The 24097-nt window shown below is 41.1% G+C and overlaps 1 protein-coding gene and 1 long non-coding RNA gene across 4 annotated transcripts in view; both read left to right on the top strand.

Annotated features, from left to right (window-relative positions):
* Positions 1-1273, top strand: part of LOC108518101 (uncharacterized) — a 6743-nt gene extending 5470 nt beyond the window's left edge. The window contains exon 3 of the long non-coding RNA XR_001882292.1: positions 1233-1273. This is a non-coding gene — a long non-coding RNA (uncharacterized LOC108518101). The remainder of the gene's footprint in view (positions 1-1232) is intronic.
* A 10-nt stretch (positions 1274-1283) lies between these two features.
* On the top strand, positions 1284-22855 carry DYDC2 (DPY30 domain containing 2). 3 transcript variants are annotated; one of them, XR_001882291.1, is made up of 6 exons: positions 1356-1827; positions 1977-2132; positions 2489-2611; positions 6229-6328; positions 11316-11424; positions 22637-22855. XR_001882291.1 is itself a non-coding variant. In XM_017856263.1 (4 exons), the coding sequence occupies exons 2-4, from the start codon at positions 1986-1988 to the stop codon at positions 6418-6420; spliced, it is 462 nt and encodes a 153-aa protein (XP_017711752.1). In that variant the 5' UTR covers positions 1284-1316; positions 1977-1985; the 3' UTR covers positions 6421-6699. The 3 variants fall into 3 exon arrangements, 2 of the variants coding, with proteins under 2 accessions (XP_017711752.1, XP_017711751.1); XM_017856263.1 differs by lacking the exons at positions 1356-1827; positions 11316-11424; positions 22637-22855 and adding an exon at positions 1284-1316 and having other exon boundaries at positions 6229-6699; XM_017856262.1 differs by lacking the exons at positions 11316-11424; positions 22637-22855 and having other exon boundaries at positions 1355-1827; positions 6229-6699.
* The last annotated feature ends 1242 nt before the right edge of the window (positions 22856-24097 follow it).

The following is a 24097-nucleotide window of genomic DNA, read 5'->3' as shown; positions in this document are numbered from 1 at the left end:
TTTTTTGTATTTTTAGTAGAGACGGGGTTTCACCGTGTTAGCCAGGGTGGTTTCGATCTCCTGACCTCGTGATCCGCCTGTCTCGGCCTCCCAAAGTGCTGGGATTACAGGCTTGAGCCACCGCGCCCGGCCAGGAAATGTTTTATGTACCGTAAGAAGTGCATCCCATCAGGAGGCACTTGATGTCACTTTGTTCCTTTATTGGTGATGTTTGCTTTGATTACTTGGTTAAGGTTTTGTTGGCCAGGTTTTGCCACTGTAAAATTTCTGTATTTGCTTTGGAATTAATACTTAATTTGTGAGAAGAAACTTTGAGACTATGCATATATCTTATTCCTTGTCAAATGTTCACCCAAATTTAGCACTCATTGACTCATTGATGATTCTGCTTTGATTCAGTTATACTGTGGTGGTGAGGAAATGGCAGTTTTTTAAAACTCCATTATTTTCCCCACTTTTATTAGTTGGCATTCTACTTTAACAAGAACTTTGCCTTCTCCCTTCTTAATCTATGTATATATTCTCATATGGACTCATGGAGTCTTATTTTATTCTGTAAGTTATAATCCATTACAGTCACTATTTATTTTAATTTTAATGGTCAACTGCCCCAGATTTGACTAGTAGGAGCCCTTCCAGCTGGCTTCTCTGTCCCCAAACATTGTATTTTTTAGAATTTTCTTACTTTCTGGCAAAACCAAATGTTCCAGGCTATTAGACTTGTCCTGCCCCAGCCTTGGAATCAGCCATTTCTCCAAGGAGCCCTGATTCCTCTTAAGTGACGAAGGCTATTTACAAGCAAGGTTTATATGCTCAGTGTGCTCATTGCTACTGAAGTGTTTTGGTTTCAAGGCCCTTGTAGTGGAGAGAGCTAGGAAATATTTTTTTCTATATCCATAAGATAGATATGGATATCTGTCTACTTGTTTTTCCTTCCTTAAGCTAGAAAATGGGGAGTGGGGGGAAAACTGAAAAATGCCTCCAGAAAATGTTAAGGCTAGATCTAAGCTTTTATTATTCGCCGGGCTCTTTTGGAATTCAAATGTGTCAACTTCAGGAATATGGAATCCGTCAGGAGGAGGCCAGGTCCTAGGTCATTTCATGGCACAATCCTCCACTGAATAGTGTAATAAGCAGTTACTCTGTGCCTGGCTAAGTGCCTGGTGTGTGTTTATTATCACCTCTAATCTAATTATTGTGAGCTACATACTTTTGTTACTTTTATTTTACAGATGAGAAAACTGAGGCTGAGAGAGACTGAGTGACTTGCTGAAGATCACACAGCTAATAAGTGGCAGAATCAGGACTGGAACTTGGTCTGTCATATTCCAGAATGTGCATTCCTACTGCCACAATTCCCTGCTGCTCCTAAGTTGGGCTACATTGCCTCCAGCTCTTGAAATATGATGAATAGTAAATCCTTAAGTAATACAGAATGGAGTATTATATCAGGTGCTGGCAGAGCTCCTGACAAGCAGTAGCTGTAGCACCAACATTTTCCCTCTCTCTTCTCCCCAGTGCATTTCCATGGTCCCTTGTGAAATAAATGAGCCTATCTTATCTATGTCATAGATAGATGACTGTAGCCTCCTACCTCACGATAGCACAGCCTGCTGGGTGCTCAGAGCCCCTCCCCAGGACCTCCTGCCTGCTCCTTTATTTTCTCTGTACTCAAGAGCAGAAATGTGTGGGTAAGGGGAGGCCTTAGCCACCCTTACCACCAAAGTACCAACCTCCTCGCAAGCCTGGTAAACCCTAGGACCCACACTGTTTGACCTAGTGCAGCTGGAGAACTTTAGAAAAAAGTCCATTCGAATATAAGAGCAAGTAAGTGTTTGTTGGTTCTTTTGGGAAGGGTGTGATCCAGAAACATCTCATATTTATCCTGAAATAAATCTGAATTGGTTAGAATGTGTCTATTTTTAATATCAGATTAAGTTAATAAAATAGTGTGACTTTGTTTTGATGTTTTCCAGGCTGCCAGGATGGAAACAAACTACCTAAAGAGGTGCTTCGGAAATTGCCTGGCCCAGGCACTGGCAGAGGTGGCAAAGGTTCGGCCCAGTGACCCAATAGAATACCTGGCTCACTGGCTTTATCATTATGAGAAAACAGCGAAAGCAAAAGAAGAGGTGTGTATGGGCCCTGGGACTTAGGGAGGGCCCAGCTTTCCCAGAGTAATTTGAAAGCCAAGACACAAGGCAGGATTCTGGAGCTGGCCTGGGGAATTTCTTGGTTTCTTTGATTTGCTGTTAGATCCAGATATCCCTGAAGCATGGGGATCCTGGGGGCTGAGAGGAGTGGGGCTTCAACTCAGAGGAGCTGTGGAGTTGAAGGGTTTGTTACTACTAGCAGGCTAAAGCTAGTTACAGGAGGAAACTCAACGAGCCCAAAAGGCCCACAGCCCAGATCAGTCCCCAGTGAGGGGACCCCATTTATAAGGCTTCCCTGGGTGCTGACCTGATTCGACTCTGTCACCTCACCCCAGAATAGGGAAGAGAAGATCCAGCTACAGGAGGAATATGACGGTAGCCTCAAGGAAATGGAAATGACAGAGATGCTGAAACAGGAAGAATATCAGATTCAACAGAACTGTGAAAAGTGTCATAAGGTAGGGAGAAGGACTCAGCTTTGGGTGGCCGCACACATCCCAACATGGAATCCAGGAAAGCCACAAGTCAGCCCAGTCCCCCCTCAAGGCGCATTAAGGATCCCTTTAGCCTGATTTTCACTCTGTATTAACATATTTGCATACAAACCAATGTTATTGACAATCTTTGTTAATGAAAAAATGAGATATTAAAAGACAGATTTGTCTTAGATTTCAGGAAATACTCTGGTGCTACTGGTTTTTTAAAAATCTGGGGTTTTTTTTTTGTTTTTTTTTTTTTTGAGATGGCGTCTCGCTTTGTTGCCCAGGCTGGAGCATGGTGGCGCAATCTCGGCTCACTACAGCCTCTGCCTCCTGGGTTCGAGCGATTCTCCTGCCTCAGCCTCCCGAGTATCTGGGACTACAGGCACATGCCACCACACCCAGGTAATTTTGTATTTTAGTAGAGATAAGATTTTGCCATGTTGGCCAGGCTGGTCTCGAACTCCTGACCTCAGATGATCCACCTACCTCGGCCTCCCAAAGTGCTGGGATTACAGGTGTGAGCCACTGCACCTAGCCAAAATATCTGGTTTTTTAAAAAACCTGATTTTAAAAAAATCTATTCACTTGGAGCAAATATTTTTTCATATAAGATCCTTTGAGTCCTTTTCAAGTAGTAGTCAATATTTTTCAGAAACCAAATATGGTTGTTACCAGTGCATACCTCAGATATTTAACTTAGTATTTAGTATTTGGTTTATTATATTCTATTTGCTTTTACGTGAAACTTCAGATGCCTCCTCTGTGATGCTGTAATATTAGGTGTAAGTTATTAAGCTGGAATAGCTGAAGACAACTCTGCATTTGTCAGTCTAAAAGGATATCTTTTACCTCCCACAGTTTTTTTCACAATCTCCTGAAAAACACCTTATGCCATTCTATGCTTTCTACAAAGCGGTAGATACCTGGATAGAGAGTCATCTCAATTGCAATGTTGAGTTTGATATCTGACATCTTTTTAACTATCACTATACTCCGTGCATTAAAGTCTTTAATGCAGTCCATTACAATTCACTAGCATTTGCTAGCTTCCAAGCCAATTTGAAGACATGAAAATATTAAGCTTATTTACATTTATACTAATATACTCAATGTCATCATAAAGAATATGTTTGCTTTTTAAAGCCTAGATGTCTTGTAAATAAATCAAAAGATAGTTTCATTCTATTGTTTGACAGTAGTCTAAAGGAACTCTCCCTCAGGAAAGATTCCTTCTTTAATCAATTGTTTGGAGATGGGAGAAGTGAGGATCATTCAGCAGAATTTGTCATCACCTTGTTGCCCACCTCTAATCCATTTATCTAACACCATGTTTTACTGTTAATAGAAATATAAATATATAAGGCAATAAGAAATATATAAAGAAGACTCCCAAAACTCCACCCTAGTTTTATGGTAGCTTTATTAAGGAAAATTTCTCAGCTCACATCAGTATTTTGAATTGTCTTTTTGTGTTTCACTGAGGAGGTTTTGCATCCTGTAGCAATATTCCTTAACAAGATTTAGGTAAGTAAATGGTATGTCATTCTTTTGCCAAGTGTGTGATGTAGGCAGTTGTAAGGGAAGATGGGAAATGAAAACCAGCACAATGTCTAGACTGTGTGCAAGTTCTCAGTTTTAGGAAAGAGTTCATGTGTAGGTTGTGATTATGGAAATTGATTCCCTATGTTAGAAGGAAATAAAGAGAACCCAAGAGTGATCTAAAATGAAGCCAAATTTATAGTTTACCTGGCAAGAGAGAGCCACAACATTAAGATGTGAGTTACTCTCCAAGCAAACTTTGACAAGGCTAAATAAAGGACAAAGAGGCAGAGGTGTGTCAAAAAGACAAGATTCCAAGTTCTGGTTTCTGATTGATTCAAGGTGGATTACAAACTCTTCCTTGCTATTGGTCACCTTCACATTTTGTGTGACTAGTGCTGGGAAAACCAATTTCAAACTGGCCCAGGATGGGTTGCATAAAATTTCAACAGGGCTGCTAGTTTACCTGATGAACTGATATGCATATACTCAAAGCTTTGCAGTTTTTTCCGTAATCTCTTTAAAAACAAAACAAAACATCGTGACTTGGATACAGGTTAGCAAGTCTTTGAGTACCCGAGATTGAATACTGCTTATCTACTGGATGTATCAAAAGACGAATAGAAACAGAATGCTCTGTATGGTAGGGATCATATCCAATCATCCAAACCAAAAAGTATCCATAGAGGAGGTAGAATTTGAGTCAGGCAGAGGTTATCCTTGGTATTAATATCTCTTCATTAAGCAGATGCAGCTTTAAGTAAACGATAATTTTGTTTCTGAGTCAGAAGAAAACTCCTATTATTTATGAAGATCTAAACTATACAAATGTTTTAGAAATACATGTTTATGGAATCAATAGCTATTTGCTGCATAGACCCAATAGTTTGAAGTTTAGAAGGGTCTCAGAGACCATGTGGACAAGGATGAGCCCCACAGGACTCATTGTAGAATGGACCTGTATGACTTCCAGGCAAAGACTGGCGTGGAGGGGGTCAGTAGAGCCTAAGCTCCAAGGATTCCTACCTCAGCCCGGACATGGACTGCTCAATATTGTCTCATAGGTCACTGAAGCTCTGTTTGTTTTTTTCCTGTGTGGTTCAGTTTGGATAATTTCTACTGATCTACCTTCATGTTTACTGACCATTTCTTCTGCAATGCCCTATATCCTATCTGGATATTCTGTGAATTTTTTCACTTCAGATATTGTACTTTTCAGTTCTAGAATTTCTATTTAGTTTTTTAAATATAATTGCCATTTTCTTTGCTGATACATCTTAACTTTCACATTATGTCCATTTTCCACCTTGGATTTTTAAAAATATTTGTAATAGCTGTTCTTGTCTGTTAATTCCATCATCTGTGTCATTTGAGGACCTTTTTCTTTCTTTCTTTTCTTTTCTTTTTTTTTTTTTGAGATGGAGTCTCAGTCTGTCACCCAGACTGGAGTGCAGTGGCAAGATCTCAGCTCACTGCAACCTCCACCTCCTGGGTTCAAGTGATTCTCCTGCCTCAGCCGCCTGAGTAGCTGGGATTACAGGCACCCGCCACTACACCCAGCTAATTTTTGTATTTTTAGTAGAGAAGGGTTTCACCATGTTGGCCAGGCTGGTCTCGAACTCCTGACCTCATGATCTGCCCACCTCGGCCTCCCAAAGTGCTGAGATTACTGGCGTGAGCCACCATGCCCAGACCATTTTGGGGCCTTTTTCTATTTAATACTTTTCCTCTAGATTATGGTTCACATTTTCCTACCTTTTTACATGTATAGTAATTATTACTTGTGTTCTGGACATTGTAGAGGACATTTTATAGGGAGTCTAGATTGTGTTGTTTTCCATTAAAAGATGTTGGGTTTTGTTCTGGCAGGGAGTTAAATTATTGGTGAATCAACTTCATTCCTATAGATTTGGTTTTATGCTTTGTTAAAGCAGGGCTATTTCAGTTTGTTTCTTAGTCTCTGGCATGAAAATAGCAATACTGTGTTTTTGCCATACATCTTGTGTGCTTTAGTCTCTAATAATAACTTTTCTGCTGTTTTGTTTTCTTTTTAGGAACTGAATTCTGAAACTGTTTCCACGAAGAAGACCATATTCATGCAGGAGGACACAAACCCCCTTGAGAAGGAGGCCTTGAAGCAGGAATTCCTGCCAGGTACTTCCAGTATGATTCCAGGAATGCCTCAACAGGTTCCTCCTTCAGAGTCTGCTGACCAGATTGACTGGAACTTCAAAATGCCAAAATAAATAAATTACAAGGAGGCTTTTCAGCATGAAGTTGCTCATGAAATGCCTCCTGGCTCCAAATCTCCTTCTTAGGTTACCAGAAGGTAGATGCTTCTGATTTACTTTTCTCAAAGCTGGAAGCCAAGTAAATGCCAGCTAGAACCAAGATTTAAGGGGCTGTAAAAGGAGAGTTCAGAGACTCTCCAGCCTACTCCTGTTCTGAAAAACCTTTAATCATGTGAATATTTGAACTAGTTATAGGATAAAATAAACTCAGAATACAGATTTTAAATAAGTAAACAAATGGCTGTGACTTTTTCCTCTTGTTTTTTCAACGTTTTGGAGACTACACAGTGAAAATACATCTGTTGGGGTGATCAGACCCGACACCAGGTTGTGGGGGCTACGAAGTCTGGCGAAGTCGAAGGAATGAGAAAAGACAAGAGAGAAAGTGGGACCAGGGGGCCAACGCTGGTATGGAGGCTGCAAAGGCCTCAAGCTCTGGGATCCCACACTATTTATTGGTGATCAAACAAAGAAACAGGTGGTGAGGATGTGGGGGTTGAAAGGAAGTGATGTATCAAGTGAACAAGCTACAGCTGTGATGGTTTAGCATTTTCTTTGAAACATATGGCTACTTGAGATAATGGGAGTGCTAGAAGCAAGGAGCCAGCAAGTCTAGACACATTCCAAAGGCCCCAAGGAGTTTTACCCTGGACCCTGGACATGTTCCAAGCCCTGCCACAGCTCCTCTCTCAACACTCAGCTTTCCTCCCAACACACATCCATCTCGTGTGTTCATGTCTTAACTTTTGCTTCACTTCACAGTCAGGCCTCTCAGAGTATTATTTACACATATCCTGGAGTCTGCCTTTGTCACTGATAGCAGATATTTTTCTTCAACATATATTACCAGTTTTTTAATACTTTTTTTCACTTTTTGTAACTGTGGTAAAATACATGTAAGACGTACCATCTTAACCAGTTTTAAGTGTGCAGATCAGTGGTGTTAAGTAGATTCATATTCTTTTGCAACCATCACCACCATCCAGCTCCAAAACTCATCTTGCAAAACTGAAACTCTACACCCATTAAATAATAACTCACCATTTCTCCCTCTCCCCAGCCCCTGGCAACCACCGTTCTACTTTCTGTCTCTGTGATTTAGATTACTCTGTAAGTATGTTGTACAAATAGACTCATACAATATTTGTCTTTTTTGTGACTGGCTTATTGCATTTAGCATAATGTCCTCAAGGTTCATTCATGTTGTAGCATGTGTCAGAATTTCCTTCCTTTTTAAGGTGGAATAATATTCTGTTGTATGTTTATAACACATTTTGCATATCCATTTATTTCATTGTCCATCAGTGGGCATTCATCCATCAATGGATATGTTCACATTTTAGTGATTGTGAATAATGCTGCTGTGAACATGACTCTACATATACCTCTTCAAGACCCTGCTTTCAGGTCTTTTGAGTATATGCCCAGAAGTAGAATTGCTGGATCATATGATAATTCTGTTTTTAATTTTTTGGGAAGCCACCATTCCATTTTCCACAGCAGCTGTACCATTTTACATACCCACCAACAGTGCACAGGGTTCCAATTTCTCCACATCCTTACCAACACTTGTTATTTTGTAATTGTTGTTGTTTTGATAGTAACCATCCTAATAGATGTGAGGTGGTATCTCATTGTAGTTTTGATTTGCATTTCCCTTATAATGAGTGATGTTGAGTCTGTACTTATTGGCCATTTGTATATCATTTTTGGAAAAATGTCTATTCAAGTCCTTTGCCCATTTTTTTATTGCTTTTTTTTTTTTTTTTTTTTGCTGTTGAGTTTTAGGAGTTCTACATATATTCTAGATGTTAATCCCTTATCAAATATATGATTTGCAAATATTTTCTCCCATGCTGTGAACAAATGAAATGTTGACTTTTCACTGTGTTGATAATAATGACAGGTATTTTGAAACAGCTTAAATGGCAGTAAACTTTAAAGGTTTGAAAAAAATGTTTTTAATTACTTTCTATCTACATTCATTCAAATATCATCTATATGCTAAGGACTTTAGATTTATATCTTTAATCAGAATTCCCTGAACTTGACTGCTTGACGTCTCTACTTGGATGACCAATGGACACCTCGAACTTAACTCGTCTCAGTGGACTTTCCCTGATAGTTTCTCTGAAGCAGTTTCTCTCCATCCTTCCACTTGCTCAGGCCAAAACTCTTGGTGTCCCCTTTGACTCCACTTTTTTTGTCACCCTACATCTGGTTTGTTGGCTTTCCATTTAAATAAAGTCAGAATTCAACAACTTGAATGCCCAAACCACACTCATCTTTCTCTAGGTGGTCACAGTAGCCTGTTAACTAGACCCATTCTTTTTTTTTTTTTTTTTTTTGAGATGGAGTCTCGCTCTGTCGCCCAGGCTGGAGTGCAGTGGCGCCTTGGCTCACTGCAAGCTCCGTCTCCTGGGTTCATGCCGTTCTCCTGCCTCGGTGTCCTGAGTAGCTGGGACTACAGGTGGCCACCAGCATGCCCAGCTAATTTTTTGTATTTTTAGTAGAGATGGGTTTTCACCATGTTAGCCAGGATGGTCTTGATCTGACCTCATGATCTTCCTGCCTCGGCCTCCCAAAGTGCTGGGATTACAGGCATGAGCCACCGCACCCAGCAACTAGACCCATTCTTGATCTTCTCTAGTCTGTCCTCAATTCTAGTTACAGAACATACATAGCAGTAATCAATTTCCTAAAATAATAAAAATATTAATACTAAATACTATTTATAATGTATTAGTATAACCTATGAAAAGTACCTGGGGGAATAAACATCAGACTGTTAATAGTGTTGTTTCCAACAAAAGTAACTATCAACAGAGTAAACAGACAACGTACAGAATGGGAGAAAATTTTTGCAAACTATGCATATGACAAAGGTCTAATCTCCAGTATCTATAAGGAACTTAAACAAATTTACAAGAAAAAAACTCAGCCTCATTAAAAAGTGGACAAAGGATGTTAACAGACACTTCTCAAAAGGAGATATACATGCGGCCAACAATCATATGAAAAAAGCTTGTCACTGATCATTAGAGAAATGCAAATATAAACCACAGTGAGATACCATCTCACACTAGTCAAAATGGCTATTATTAAAAAGTCAAAAAATAACAGATGCTGGCGAAACTATGGAGAAAAAGGAACACTTATAGACGGTTGATGAGATTGTAAATTAGTTCAACCATTGTGGAAGACAATGTAGCGATTCCTCAAAGACCTAAAGACAGAAATTAAACTATTCGACCCAGCAATCCCATTGCTGGGTATATATCAAAAGGAATATAAATTTTTCTACAATAAAGACACATGCATGCATATGTTCAATGCAGCACTATTCACAGTAGCAAGGTCATGGGATCAACCTAAATACCCATCAATGATAGACTGGATAAAGAAAATGTGGTACATATACACATGGAATACTATGCAGCCATAAAAAATGAGATCATGTCCTTTACAGGGACATGGATGGAGCTGGAGGCCATTTTCCTTAGCAGACTGATGCAGGAACAGAAAACCAAATACCACATATTCTCATTTACATGTTCTCACTTATAAGTGAGAGCTAAATGATGAGAACACATGGACGCATGGTGGGGAACAACACACACAGGGGCCATTTGGAGAGTGGAGGGTGGGAGGAGGGAGAGGATCAGGAAAAATAATTAATTGATACTAGGCTTAATACATGGGTGATGAAAATAATCCATATGGTAAATCCCATGACACATGTTTACCTATATAACAAACCTGCACATCCTGCACATGTACCCCTGAGCTTAAAAGTTTAAAAAAAAAAAAAAAAAGTGATGTCTCAGTAGCAGGAATTATGGAAGACAATGACTTTCAGTTATATATTTTTCTGATAATTCAATCTTTCCAATGAGTATGAGTTACTTCTGTAAGAAAAACGGAACACATACCTTCAGTGAAGACTGAATTTTAGAATGTTTCTACTTAGAGACATCAAAAGGTTGAGTCTTGTGGCTGCCTCAATGTCTTTCAACTAAAGGACAGAAGCCGAGTATTTATGTTCCTTAGTTTCTTAGTCAGTACCTCCTTCGGTTCTCCTTTTTGAAATGGAGTCTCACTCTGTCACCCAGGCTGGAGTACTGTGGCACGATCTCAGCTCACTGCAACCTCCACCTCCCAGGTTCAAGTGATTCTCCTGTCTTAGCCTTCCGAGTAGCTGGGATTACAGGTGTGCACAACCACGCCCGGCTAATTTTTGTATTTTTAGTAGAGATGGCTTCACCATGTTGGCCAGGCTGGTCTTGAACTGCTGACCTCGGGTAATCCGCCTGCCTCAGCTTCCCAAAGTGCTGGGATTACAGGTGTGAGTCACCACGCCCGGCCCTTCCTTCAGTTCTATTGGACATACTCTCTCATTTTTGTTAGCAACCATTTTTTAAGCATTTGTGTGTCCTGAGAAGGACAGCTGCATAATTTGTAGGGCCCAGTGCAGTATGGAAATACAGAACCTATAAAGAATTTCAAGATGGTAAAAACAGAGCTCTACTGATGGATAGTGTTCCCAAGGGACTGAAAATTGCAAAGAAAAATGGCCCAGTTCCCCTATCCCCTCAGGGAAATGCTTAGAGGTCACTGGCAATGTTTGTGCTGCCCCTTTCTGAAGGACACATTCTTTATAAAGGGAGTTGAATGCCTTCATTCAGGATATAACCTTTCTCCCCTCTCTTGGTAAGGTGCCATTATGAGTCTCAGCTCTGGTCAAGCTTACCCTGCTCTCCCAGGTAAACTGAAGAGACACTGTCTTATTTTCCTCACGTCCTAATTCCTGTGGTCGGCAAGTTTCTTCACCAATCCTGTCTACCTTTCAGGGCAGCTATGATGGGCACGAGAAGTAAGAGACCCAATGCTGAGCGTGTGGGAGATTCTCAGTGGCCACACATGAGCCCTGTGCAGGGAGAGATGATGACCTAAAAGAAGGTAGGTGACACACCACAGGGAACGTTTCAGAGGGGGAGGAGGGCATGTGCAGAGGCATAGAGGCAGGAGCGAGTCCCACTGCGGGGTAAGCAGGATGTGTGTGGAGAAACTGCCCTGGAGACGCTGGGTGCAGGGGGAGAGCTGAATCTGAGAGGTGCTAGAGACACGGAATCCACAGTGAGGGGAGGGAGAAGTCTAGAATGGCTCCCAGCTTTCACTTGTTTAGGGGCAAATTGAAGAACCAAGTAAATTTAGCCCCCAAATAACGGCTGCTTTTAAAGTGAGTTTAACATCAAGGCCATTCTCAAAGAGCTAGGGTCTTGGTTGGAATGCGTCTTCCCCCAAAGGGCACATGTTCATCAGACGTTTCACACTTTTCTAAAGGGATTATGAAAATTCTCCTTACCACTCAAGTTGATTCCTCTGCATATGTTTTAGAAAAGAGACACACATTAGCCAGGCGTGGTGGCTCATCCCTGTAATCCCAGCACTTTGGGAGGCCAAGCTGGACAGGTCACCTAAGGTCAAGAGTTCAAGACCAGCCTGGCCAACATGGTGAAACCCTGTCTCTGCCAAAAATACAAAAATTAGCCAGGCGTGGTGGTGTACACCTGTAGTCCCAGCTACTCGGGAGACTGAGACAGGAGAATCTCTTGAACCGTGGAGGCAGAGGTTGCAGTGGGCTGAGATCACGCCACTGCACTCCAGATGGAGCAACAGAGTAAGACTCTGTCTCAAAAAAAAAAAAAAGAAAAGAAAGAAAGAAAAAAGAAAACACATTATTAAAAGTATTCTTTTAAGCCAGGAGGTAGCTCATGCCTGTAATCCCAACACTTTGAGAGGCCAAGGCCAGAGGATCACTTGAGGCCAGGAGTTCAAGACCAGCCTTGGCAACATAGCGAAACGCTGTCTCTATAAAAAACTTAAAAATTAGCTGGACATGGTGACATGCACCTGTGGTCCCAGCTATAGGAGGCTGAAGTGGGAGGATGGCTTGAGCCCAGGAGGTAGAGGCTGCAGTGAGCCATGATTGCACCACTGCTCCACTCTGGGCAACAGAGGAAGACCCTGTCTCTCAAAAGAAAAAAAGAAAAAGTTTATGTTAGTTTTCAATAATGGTAGCTGACGTATATGGCTGTTTAATGTGTACCAAGCACTGTGCTAAGTGCTTAATTGCATTATCTCATTTAATTCTCACAGCACCCCATGAATTGGACACTTTTATAATCTCCATGTTATGGATGAGGAAACAGTTAAGGTTCAGAGAGATTAATGGCTGGGCCAGGAGCAGACACCAGGAGGTGGCACTGACATCTGCCTGTTAGGGGCCCACACACTTGGCTGCTGGGCTGTCCTGATTAATACAATCTAACAAAGAAAGTCTTTGTTCCCTGTTCAGGGACATTTTGCTGCAAGCTGATTACAGTCTTTTTCTTACCTCTTAGATGATATGAAATATTCACAGAGCTTTCAAATAACCATTGTTATCCAGAAGCATTTAAGCTTACTCATGCATATTTTATTTGCCTTGATTACCAGCCAGAATTAACAATTTTCTAAGCATTTACGGCCCCAAACAAGATATTTCAAAAATTCGTATTAGATACTTTAGACACACTGTTATGGCAATATAAGTGATAACATTTATAAAGTTCTTCCCAGTGACAGAATACTATCTCCCAGCGAAAACATTCTTTTGACCAATTAGTACTGAGTGTTATCATTCTTACATTTTTGTGCAGATTACAAATCTATTTTCAAATGATGGAATAATATCCTATGGGAAAAATAAATACCCCTTTCTACCTTTAGAAAAGGAATTAAAAAGAACAACTTTATGGGAACAAATATAAAAGCAATGATATTACAAACATATTTTCAGAATGTAAGAGAGAATGAAATAGCTTAAATCAACTAAAAATGTGTCTATAAGAAGATGCTTGTCAGCAAAGAAAAACTGATGATGAATTTTCCTGGAAAGATTAAAATTTGTGATTTGTATGAAGACAGCTGGATGCTCAGCTGACAGTTTTTCAAGGGTGGCTTACTGCTGAGGCATACTGCATGTCACATGGGCAAAGGTAAGGCTTTCTGGGTCTTTCTGCTTTCGTGTTTGAGTTCCGTTTGTCAAGAAGAAACTAACTCAATTCAACAAAAGGCAAGTCCAAATGTCACAGAGGGAAGAGAGTTCCAGTAAGGTCCCCAGAAAGCAGAACTTTGGGAGCTTTGGTCAGAAGTCGGGCTGGCACTGCATAGATTTCTTGGGTCTGCTGTCCTCTAGACTCACGGTCAAAAGATACTGATTCCAAAGTATCATTAGAAAGGAAAACATTTCTCAGTTACCACTGTCAAAAAAGAATTTCCAGAAAAAAATGACAGGATGCAGAGGTAGCATTGTCTAAAAAAGGCTCACTTGTAGATAAGTTTATCCGAAGTGAAATGAAACAATCAAAAACACCAGCAGAAATATAGTTCACAGGCAAAGGTTGTTGAGTTAAAAAAAAAAAAAATTGTTCCACAAGAGGCACCAGAAAAGAAAGAGTTCACCTATAATGCCAGGAAGGGATAAATTGATGAGGAATCATTGCCATCCATGATGCAACCCATGACTATTATCAGCCAGACTGCAGTCAACAACAAGTCACCATTAGGGACATATTCCAAGGCCTCAATGGGCCAGGATGAAACACTTTCAGATCATATGTCTGAAGAAACTAGCTACATGGATGCAACTAGCTGAAGAGAGACTTTGTAAAAGTTATCTCCAGGAGACATAAATTCCACAGGTGAGCCTGGCCAAGATAAAAACCTCATAATGATTGCTATCTTAGTCCAATCAGAGCACTATAACAGAATACCTTAGACTGGGTAATGTTTAAACAAATTTATTTCTCACAGTTCTGGAGACTGAGAGGTCTAAGATCAAGGTGCTACCAGATTCAGTGTCTGATGAAGGCCTTCCTCACAGATGCCCTCACAGGTGCCTTCAGTGTGTTCTCACATGGTGAAAGGGGCAAACAGTCTCCCTCAAACCTCTTTAATAGGGGCACTAATCCCATTCATGAGGGCAGAGGCCTCCTAATCCCCTCCCAAAGACCCCAACTCTTAATACTATTGCATTGGGGATTTAGTTTCAACATAGGAATTTTAAGGGGACCATAGCAATGGCCAATAGAAATTAAGTTCTTTGGCCGGTCATGGTGGCTCACACCTGTAATCCAGCACTTTGGGAGGCTGAGGCGGGTGGATCACTTGAGGTCAAGAGACCAGCCTGGCCAACACGGTGAAACCCCGTCTGTACAAAAAAATGCAAAAATTAGCTGGGCGTCATAGCATACCCCTGGAGTTCCAGCTACTTGGGAAGCTGAGGCAGAGAATCGCTTGAACCCATGAGGTGGAGGTTGCAGTGAAGTGAGATTGTGCCACTGCACTCCAGCCTGGGCGATAGAGCAAGACCCTGTCTCAAAAAAAAAAAAAAAAAAAAAAAAGAAAAGAAATTAAGGTTTTGTTTGTTTGTTTGTTTGTTTGTTTTAATTTGCCAAGTTACTTCTTACTAGAGAATATAAACGAATTTCATAAGAAATGTTAGCTAGGGAAAAATTCCTCTATGTTAATAAGTGTCACAATCAGTACATAAAATCAGTGTTTATAAAATCCCTCAAAAATAAATTGCTGGCTGGGCGTGTTGGCTCATGCCTGTAATCCTGGCACTTTGGGAAGCCAAGATGGGCAGATTGCTTGAGCTCAGGAGACCAGCCTAAGCAACAAGGTGAAACTCCGTCTCTACTAAAATACAAAAAAATTAGCTGGGCATGGTAGCGCACACCTGTAATCCCAGCTACTCAGGAAGCTGAGGCACAAGAATCGCTTGAACCCAGGAGGCGGAGGTTGCCATGAGCCAAGATCACACCCAACAGAGCCAGACTCTGTCTCCAAATATAAATAAAGAAATTGCTGAAGAAAGATTCCATGAATAAAATTGGCCACAAAATAATTAGCCCAGGAGGGTCTCTTGGAAGTCTGAGATCCTTGGATAAAGGTATTGAAGACAAGGCTCTTCAAAAAGAAATGCTTTTTAAAATATAGCTCATTTTTATTTTATTTAATTAATTTATTTATTTATTTTGAGATGGAGTCTCGCTCTGTTGCCCAGGCTGGAGTGCAGTGGCGTGATCTCAGCTCACTGCAACCTCCGCCTCCTGGGTTCAAGCAATTCTCCTGCCTCAGCCTCCTGAGTAGGTTGGACTACAGGCATCCGCCGCCATGCCCAGCTAATTTTTTTTGTATTTTTAGTAGAGACAGAGTTTCACTATGTTAGTCAGTCTGGTCTCGAACTCCTGACCTCAAATGATCTGCCCACCTAGGCCTCTTAAAGTGCTGGGATTACAGGCATGAGCCACCGCGCCAGGCCTTAAAGCTCATTTTAAAAAAGATGATTGGGTGGCTGGGCTCGTGGCTCACACCTGTAATCCTAGCACTTTGGGAGGCCGAGGTGGATGGATCACGAGGTCAAGAGATCAAGACTATCCTGACCAACATGGTGAAATCCTATCTCTACTAAAAATACAAAAATTAGCTGGGTGTGGTGGTGTGCACCTGTATACAGTCCCAGCTACTCGGGAGACTGGGGCAGGAGAATCACTGAACCCAGGAGGCGAAGGTTGAAGTGAGCCAAGATCGCGCCACTGCATTCCAGCTTGGCGACAGAGCGAGACTATCTCAAAAATAAATAAATAAATAAAATGATTGGGGCACATTTCCCTAGGGTGACATCAGTGCATTTTCTATCAATAGGCAAATGTGACTAGGACCCAATTTCCCAAGCAGCCCTTTCAGAGAGTTACTGTGTAGAAAGGAGGGGTTGAACAGGACATGGTTCCCTACTAGTCTCTTCAGGGGCATTTGAGTCAAACTGACAGAAATCCAGAGAGAAAATTCATAAAAGCTCTGGTCTGGAAGAGATATGTCCAGTGCCACATTTAGAACATAATTACTGAGAAAATGGCCTTAGAAAGAGAAACTTCCACCAACTGGATTGGCCAGAGCAGATGTTCATACAGAAAATAATAATACCCAAATATCAAGATGTTCAGAACAAAACCTCAAATGAAGCAAATTCTGAAGGATGTTGACTCAATGAGAAATGATAAAATTAAGCAAATCTTGAAATCAGGAGGAATTAAACCGTTGTACAAGGGCAAGCCCTAGGGCATAGTGTCTTAGGATTACTCTTCGGGAATAGCCAAGCCTACCAGAGTGATTCCATAGGATAATATTCCTAAGAACATGTCTTCAGTCATGTTGTATCCATTGCCAGATCCCTTCAAAATAAAATGTCAAAAGAATCCTCATTGCCATGAGTAAAGCTCCTAAATAAAGAACAAAATTCCCAGCATATGTCACCAAAAATAATAGTATGTATATCTAGTCAAATAATGCCATCTGGAGATTAAAAGTTTCAAGTATAAGATTCATCAGGAAAAAAAAATCTTCCAAGCAATTATTTAGGAGAGGAATAAGTAATGAATACTTTGAGCCAGGGCAATTCTCCCCAGCAAATGCTGTCAGAAAATCTATGGAGAGGATGCAACTCCGTGAAGTTCCCTGGCAGACGCTATCCAAAGGAAGAAAATCTTTAGAGAAAGACAGCCAAGACAAAATGTCTTTGGAACCAGCAGTTTGGAGCAAGCCTGAGTGGACACTGAGTTCATAATGCCATATGCCTGCAGCCCATCAGGAAGAAGTGTGCTGCATTTTCTCTCAGGCAGAAATGACCTCTCTGGAGTTGAAGCCAGTGAGTGACCAGGTACTACAGAGAAGGAATAAAATTATCTAGCCACACTTCACAAGTTTCATCACACGAGACAAGTTCCCTAGAGGCTCTTAGTAAAAATTGAGTTGCTCTGCCTGGAATTTAAACCAAATTCCTTCCCGAAAGTAGTTATTCTATATTTAACTATAATTTTTCCACTATAGGGAAGTGATATTCTTAATTGATTTAATTTTTTTAGAGACAGGCTGGAGTGCAGTAGGTGATCGAGGCTTACTGCAGCCTCAGCTTCCTGGGCTTAAGTGATCTTCCCACCTCAGACCCCCCCAAGTAGCTGGGGACTGCAGGTGCACACCACCACACTCAACTAATAATATTCTTTAGACATGAAGAATGATGGCAAAACTATCTAAGGAGCTACTTTTCAACATATTGTCATTCAAAAATTTAACAATGACATGTTATGTTGATATATAACAAAATATCAGGTGTAAATATGTACCAAATACTTTAGAAACTCCAGACAAAAAAGTAGATGGCAACAAGGCTATCTAAAGGATAATTGAGAGGGTGTAACCCCTTCACTCAATGAAGAATGGAGACAAAACAAGAATAAAAAACTGATGGGCCAGGTGCAGTGGCTCACGCCTGTAATCCCAGCACTTTGGGAGGCCGAGGCGGGAGTTTGAAAACAGAGTGGCCAACATGGTGAAACCCCATCTCTACAAAAAATACAAAAATTAGCTGGGCATGGTGGCACACACCTGTAGTTCCAGCTACTCGGGAGGCCGAAGCAGGAGAATTGCTTGAATCCCAGAGGTGGAGGTTGCAGTGAGCCAAGATCATGCCACTGCACTACAGCCTAGGCGACAGAACAAGACTCTGTCTCAAAAAATAAAAAAAATTTATAGAAAGTAAAAAATCAAAACTTTTATTAGACTCAGCATCTACATGACTAGAAAGCAAGCTTCTCTTTTTAAAGGTATCCTTTTCTCCTGCCTGAATAGTGTCCTTTAGGAAAACATTGACATACCAGGAGGTTGCTGGGACCAACCTTGACCATCCACGCTCACCGCCAGGGAGCAGTATCAGAGAGATGAGGGACAGATATGCAGGGGAGGAGCTCCAGGTTCGGTGAACTTTAGTAAGCCCTGCCTGCTGACATTGCCTCTAAGGGTTTCCTTTTATATTACTGGCAGAATGAATTTCAGAATCTTGTGGTTTTCTACCCCAGGTTCCAATCTGCTTAGCATCTGACCTTTTCTTAAAACAAAGATCTGAACATTTCCTAAAACATCCGCCCAGAACAAAAGCAAAAACACACAAACATGGACTGACAATTTTGAGGGCTGATTACAAAAAGAGTACTTTGATTTGATACAGTCATACCTCGGAGATACTGCAAGTTCACTGCAATGAAGCGAATATGGCAATAAAGCCAGTCACGCACAATTTTTGGTTTCCCAGTGCATGTAAAAAGTATGTTTATACTATATTATAGTCTATTAAGTGTGCAATAGCATTATGTCTTTAAAAAGTATGCATACGTAATTTTAAAATACTTTTTTGCTAAAAAATGCTAACGATATGTGAAACTTCTCCGAATTGTAAATCTTTTTGCTGGCAGTGGGTCTTGCCTTAATTACGTTGATGGTTGCTAACTGATCAAGGTGGTAGTTGCTGAAGGCTAGGGTGACTGTGGCAATTTCTTAAAATAAGACAACAGTGAAATTTGCCACATTTCATCCACAGTAGAACTTCTTTCAAAATTGGAGTCAATCCTTTCAAACACTGCCACTGCTTTATCAACTAAGTTTGGGGAATAGTGTAAACATTTGTTGTCATTTCAACAAAGCTCACAATATTCATGAATCGTGAATGTTCTGGATGGCATGTAGAATGGTGAAAACTTTCCAGAGGTTTTTAATTTACTTTGCTTGGATTGATCAGAGGAATCACTATCCATGAAAGCTATAGCTTTACAAAATGTATTTCTTAAATAATAAGACTTGAAAGTCAAAATTACTCCTTGATCCATGGGCTACAGAATGGATATTGTGTTAGCAGGCATAAAAACAACATTTACCTCCTTATACATTTTCACCAGAGCTCTCAGGTGATGAGAGGCATTGTCAATGAGCAGTAATATTTTGAAAGAAACCTTTTTGGCTGGGCACAGTGGCTCATGCCTGTAATACCAGCACTTTGAGAGGCCGAAGTGGGTGGATCACTTGAGGTCAGGAGTTCGAGACCAGCCTGACCGGGAGTTCAAGACCATGGTGAAACCCTGTCTCTAGGAAAAATACAAAAATATTAGCTGGGCATGGTGGCACATGCCTATAATCCCAGCTACTCAGGAGACTGAGGCAGGAGAATCATTTGAACCCGGGAGGCGGACGTTGCAGTGAGCCAAGACGGTGCCATTGCACCCCAGCCTGGGCAACAAGAGCGAAACTCGGTCTCAAAAAAATAATAATAAAAGAAAAAAAAGAAAGAAATCTTTTCGTCTGAGCAGTATATCTCAAGAGTGGGCTTAAAATGTTCAGCAAACCATGGTATAAACAGATGTGCTATCATCCAGGCTTTGTTGTTCCACTGATAGCACACAGGCAGAGTAGATCTAGCATAATTCTCAAGGCCCCTAGGATTTTCAGAAGGATAAATGAGTGTTGGCTTCAACTTAAAGTCACCAGATGCATTAGACCCTAACAAGAGAGTCAGCCTGTCCTTTGAAGGTTTGAAGCCTTGAAGCCAGGCATTGACTTCTCCTCTCTAGCTATGAAAGTCTTGGGTGGCATCTTCTTCCTATAGAAGGCTATTTCATCCACATTGAAAATCTGTTGTTTATTGTAGCCACCATCATCAACTATCCCAGGATAATTATTTTCAATTACTTTCTGGATACCTTGCTGCAGCTTCTACATCAGCACTTGCTGCTTCACCCTGCACTTTTATGTTATGGAAATGGCCTCTTTCCATAAACCAGCCTTTCCTAGCTTCAAACTTTTCTTCTTCAGCTTATTCATCTCTCTCAGCCTTTACAGAATTGAAGAGAGGTAGAGCCTTGCTCTGGATTAGCCTTTGGCTTAAGGGAATGTTGTGGTTAGTTTGATCTTCCATCCAGACCACTAAAGCTTTCTCCATATCAGCAATAAAGCTATTTCACTTTCTTATCATTTGTGTGTTTATGGAGCAGCACCTTTACTTTCCTTCAAGAACCTTTCCTTTACATTCACAACTTGGCTGTTTGACACAAGAGGCTTAGCTTTCAGCCTGTCTTGGCTTTCTATATGCCTTTCTCACTAAGCCTAACTCTTACTACTTTTCTCTTTTTTTTTTTTTTTTTTTTTTGAGACAAGGTCTTGCTCTGTGGCCCAGGCTAGAGTGCATGGGGGGCGATCTCAGCTCACTGCAACCTCCCCTTCCCAGGTTCAAGCAAGCAATTCCTGTGCCTCAGTCTCCTAAGTAGCTGGGACTACAGGCACCACCACGTCCAGCTAATTTTTATATGTTTAGTAGCGACAGGATTTCACCATGTTGGTCAGGCTAGTCTCAAACTCCTGGCCTCAAGTGATCTGCCCGCCTTGGCCTCCCAAAGTGCTGGGATTACAAGTGTGAGCCACCATGCCCAGCCCATAACTAGCTCCTGACTTAAAGTGAGAGTCATGCAACTCTTCTTTTCACTTGAACATTTAGAGGCCATTGTACAGTTATTAATTGGCCTCATTTCAATATTGTTGTGTCTTGGGGAATAGGAAGGCATGAAGAGAGGGAAAGAGATGAAGGAATGGTGTGTTGGTGGAGCAGTCAGAACACACACAGTATTTGTTGATTGAGTTCACCATCACAAACATACTATTTATTTGTTGAGTTCACCATCTTATATGGGTGTAATTGTAGATAATTACAAAGTAACATCAGAGATCACTGATTGTAGATCCCTATAACAGATATAATAGTAATGAATGAGTCTGAAATATTGTGGGAATTACCAAAATATGACACAGAGACACAAAGGGAGCACATGCCGTTGGAAAAAAAAATGGCACCGATAGACTTGCATAACATAGGGTTGCCACAGACCTTAATATTTATTTTTATTTTATTTTATTTTATTGAGGTGGAGTCTCACTCTGTCACCCAGGCTGGAATGCAGTGGTGCGATCTCAGCTCACTGCAAACTCTGCCTCCCAAGTTCAAGCGATTCTGTTGCCTCAGCCTCCCTAGTAGCTGGGATTACAGGCATGCACTACCACACCCTGCTAATTTTTTTTTTTTTTTTTTTTTTTGAAACAGAGTCTTGCTGTGTCGCCCAGGCTGGAGTACAGTGGCATGATCTCGGCTCATTGCAACCTCCACCTCCTGGTTCAAGTGATTCTCATGCCTCGGCCTCCCGAGTAGCTGGGATTACAGGCGTGTACCACCACTCTTGGCTAATTTTTTGTATTTTTAGTAGAGACAGGGTTTCATCATGTTGGCCAGGCTGGTCTCGAACTCCTGAGCTCAGGCAATCCACCCGCCTCAGTCTCCCAAATTGCTAGGATTATGGGCGTAAGCCACTGTGCCCGGCCAGACCTTTACTATTTAAACAAAATGCGATATCTGCAAGGCCGGGCGCAGTGGCTCAAGCCTGTAATCCCAGCACTTTGGGAGGCCGAGACGGGTGGATCACGAGGTCAGGAGATCGAGACCATCCTGGCTAACACAGTGAAACCCCGTCTCTACTAAAAAATACAAAATCTAGCCGGGTGAGGTGGCGGGCGCCTGTAGTCCCAGCTACTCGGGAGGCTGAGGCAGGAGAATGGCGGGAACCCGGGAGGCAGAGCTTGCAGTGAGCTGAGATCCGGCCACTGCACTCCAGCCCGGGCGACAGAGCGAGACACCGTCTCAAAAAAAAAAAAAAAAATGCGATATCTGCAAAACAGAGCAAAGCAAAACAAAACACAATAAAATGAAGTATGTCTGCACTTAATTTCTTAGATAAATCAGATAGGTAGATAGAACAAAAGACATTACTGGGATTCATCATGGAAATGTTCCGCTATGGCCATTATGTATCCATTAAAAGCAATAATGTAGAAAGATACAAATTTATAATATCAGGGTAAGTATGTGTTTGTGTGTACTCTTGTGTCTATCCACAGAGAACTATCTGGAAAGATGGTCATTTGAGTGATAGGATTACTATTGAAATTGTATTTTGTCATGCTTCTCTGTATCATAGAGTTTTTTATAAAGATCATGAACCCCAAATAAAATAAAAGAAATAAAATGTTTTCTCATTTGGGAAAATTTTTTTAAGCAAAACTTATCAATATGAATCTGGGCAGCTCAACTTCTTCATTTTCAAAAGTGGGAAATGTACATTTGTCACTCTGGCTTTCATCGTGATTGTTACATGGCGTGCTGGATTCCCACCTAATAGTTTTTGTGTTTCAACAGGATTCTTCCTTGCCAGTCTCCAGGATGGAAGAGTAATGGAGGGAACTCTCTGGTTATTTTCTCTGCTTGTCCTCCCTCTAAGAGGAAAATTGACCTCTCCAGTTGTTGAGATTGTTAGGTGACTGCTAGTCTTGCAGTTGCATTCATATACTGGGGACAGTAAATGTATTAAATGTAACAGTTTTGTTTTGTTTTGTTTTGTTTTGGCTTGTTTTTTTTCTCTCCTTGGTCTCTTAAACCTGCTGGTATTTCTGAGGCTTACATTTGCAGCTTCTCTATCTACAATTTGGTGGGAAAGTCAGTCTCCTGGAGGGAAATGAGAGACACTACCACATTCTTCAGTTTATCTGATTATCTATCTGAATATAATTCTAAATAAACTATTATTCTACTGAAACTGTTCTCTTGTCATAAAATTGCCCTTGGGATCATTATTGTAATTGCCATTACCATTGCTCATGGCTATATTATGATCACTAATATAACAGTCATTAGCTAAATGCTTCTGACTTTCCTTCCAGGCATAGACCTTCATGCATCTCAAACTCAAGAAGGCAGTGTCTGGTTATCCCACCCATGAACATCTACCCCCAACTTCCACTACTCGCTGTGACACTTAAATGAGATAATTGCCATAGAGCACATAGAATTAGCATGCCTGGAACACAGGGACCCTGATGGCATCAGCGTTGGCTGCTGCTGCTGTCGTGATTGTTGTTGCTGTGCTAGAACTGTGTAATTTTAAAGTTGTAGTTGTCGCTGCTAAGGGACAATTTCCTGTCACCTCTACTGTTTTCTTCTCTGCATTAACGAAAGTCTCAGCTGGTTTTCCTCCCACAGCCATGTGGTGGCACCAGCACTTCACAAATTTTCATCTGAAATAGGCAGGTTTTTTGTTTTTTTGGTTTTTGTTTGTTTGTTTTGAGGCAGATTCTCACTCTGTTGCCCAGGCTGGAGTGCAATGGCATGATCTTGGCTCACTGGAACCTCCGCCTCCTGGATTCAAGCGATTCTCTTGCCTCAGCCTCCTGAGTAGCTGAGATTACAGGCACCTGCCACCATGCCTGGCTAATTTTTGTATTTTCAGTAAGGAAGGGGTTTCACCATGTTAGTCAGGCTGGTGTTGAACTCCTGACCTCAGGTGATCCACCCACCTTGGCCTCCCAAAGTGCTGGGATTACACGTGTGAGCCACAACACCTGGCCTTTTGCCTGTTTTTTAAATTGACAAATAAAAACTATACACACACACACACATATAGTACATGTTTAACTTCTGCATTACCTAACATACTTATCATTTTTTATGGCATGCATACTAAAAATGTTAACCATTTTCAAGTGTACAATACATTGTTTTAACTATAGTCACCATTTTGTTACAACAAATCTCTGAACTTGTTCTGAAAGAGATCAAATGAAAAGACTAAAAGCAGAATGAATCCACAGGCAAACAGCCCAG

This window comes from Rhinopithecus bieti, unplaced genomic scaffold (genome assembly GCF_001698545.2).
Source record: "Rhinopithecus bieti isolate Rb0 unplaced genomic scaffold, ASM169854v2 scaffold_43555, whole genome shotgun sequence".
NCBI lineage: Eukaryota > Metazoa > Chordata > Mammalia > Primates > Cercopithecidae > Rhinopithecus > Rhinopithecus bieti.
This window is presented reverse-complemented; position numbering and strand designations above follow the sequence as displayed.

What these genes read in the sequence shown, in the direction of transcription:
- DYDC2 (XM_017856263.1), top strand. Translation starts at nt 1,986, where the DNA reads ATGGAAACAAACTACCTAAAGAGGTGCTTCGGAAATTGCCTGGCCCAG. An exon ending in CAGCGAAAGCAAAAGAAGAG is followed by an intron (nt 2,133 to 2,488) that starts GTGTGTATGGGC and finishes ACCTCACCCCAG; the next exon opens with AATAGGGAAGAGAAGATCCA. An exon ending in ACTGTGAAAAGTGTCATAAG is followed by an intron (nt 2,612 to 6,228) that starts GTAGGGAGAAGG and finishes TTTTCTTTTTAG; the next exon opens with GAACTGAATTCTGAAACTGT.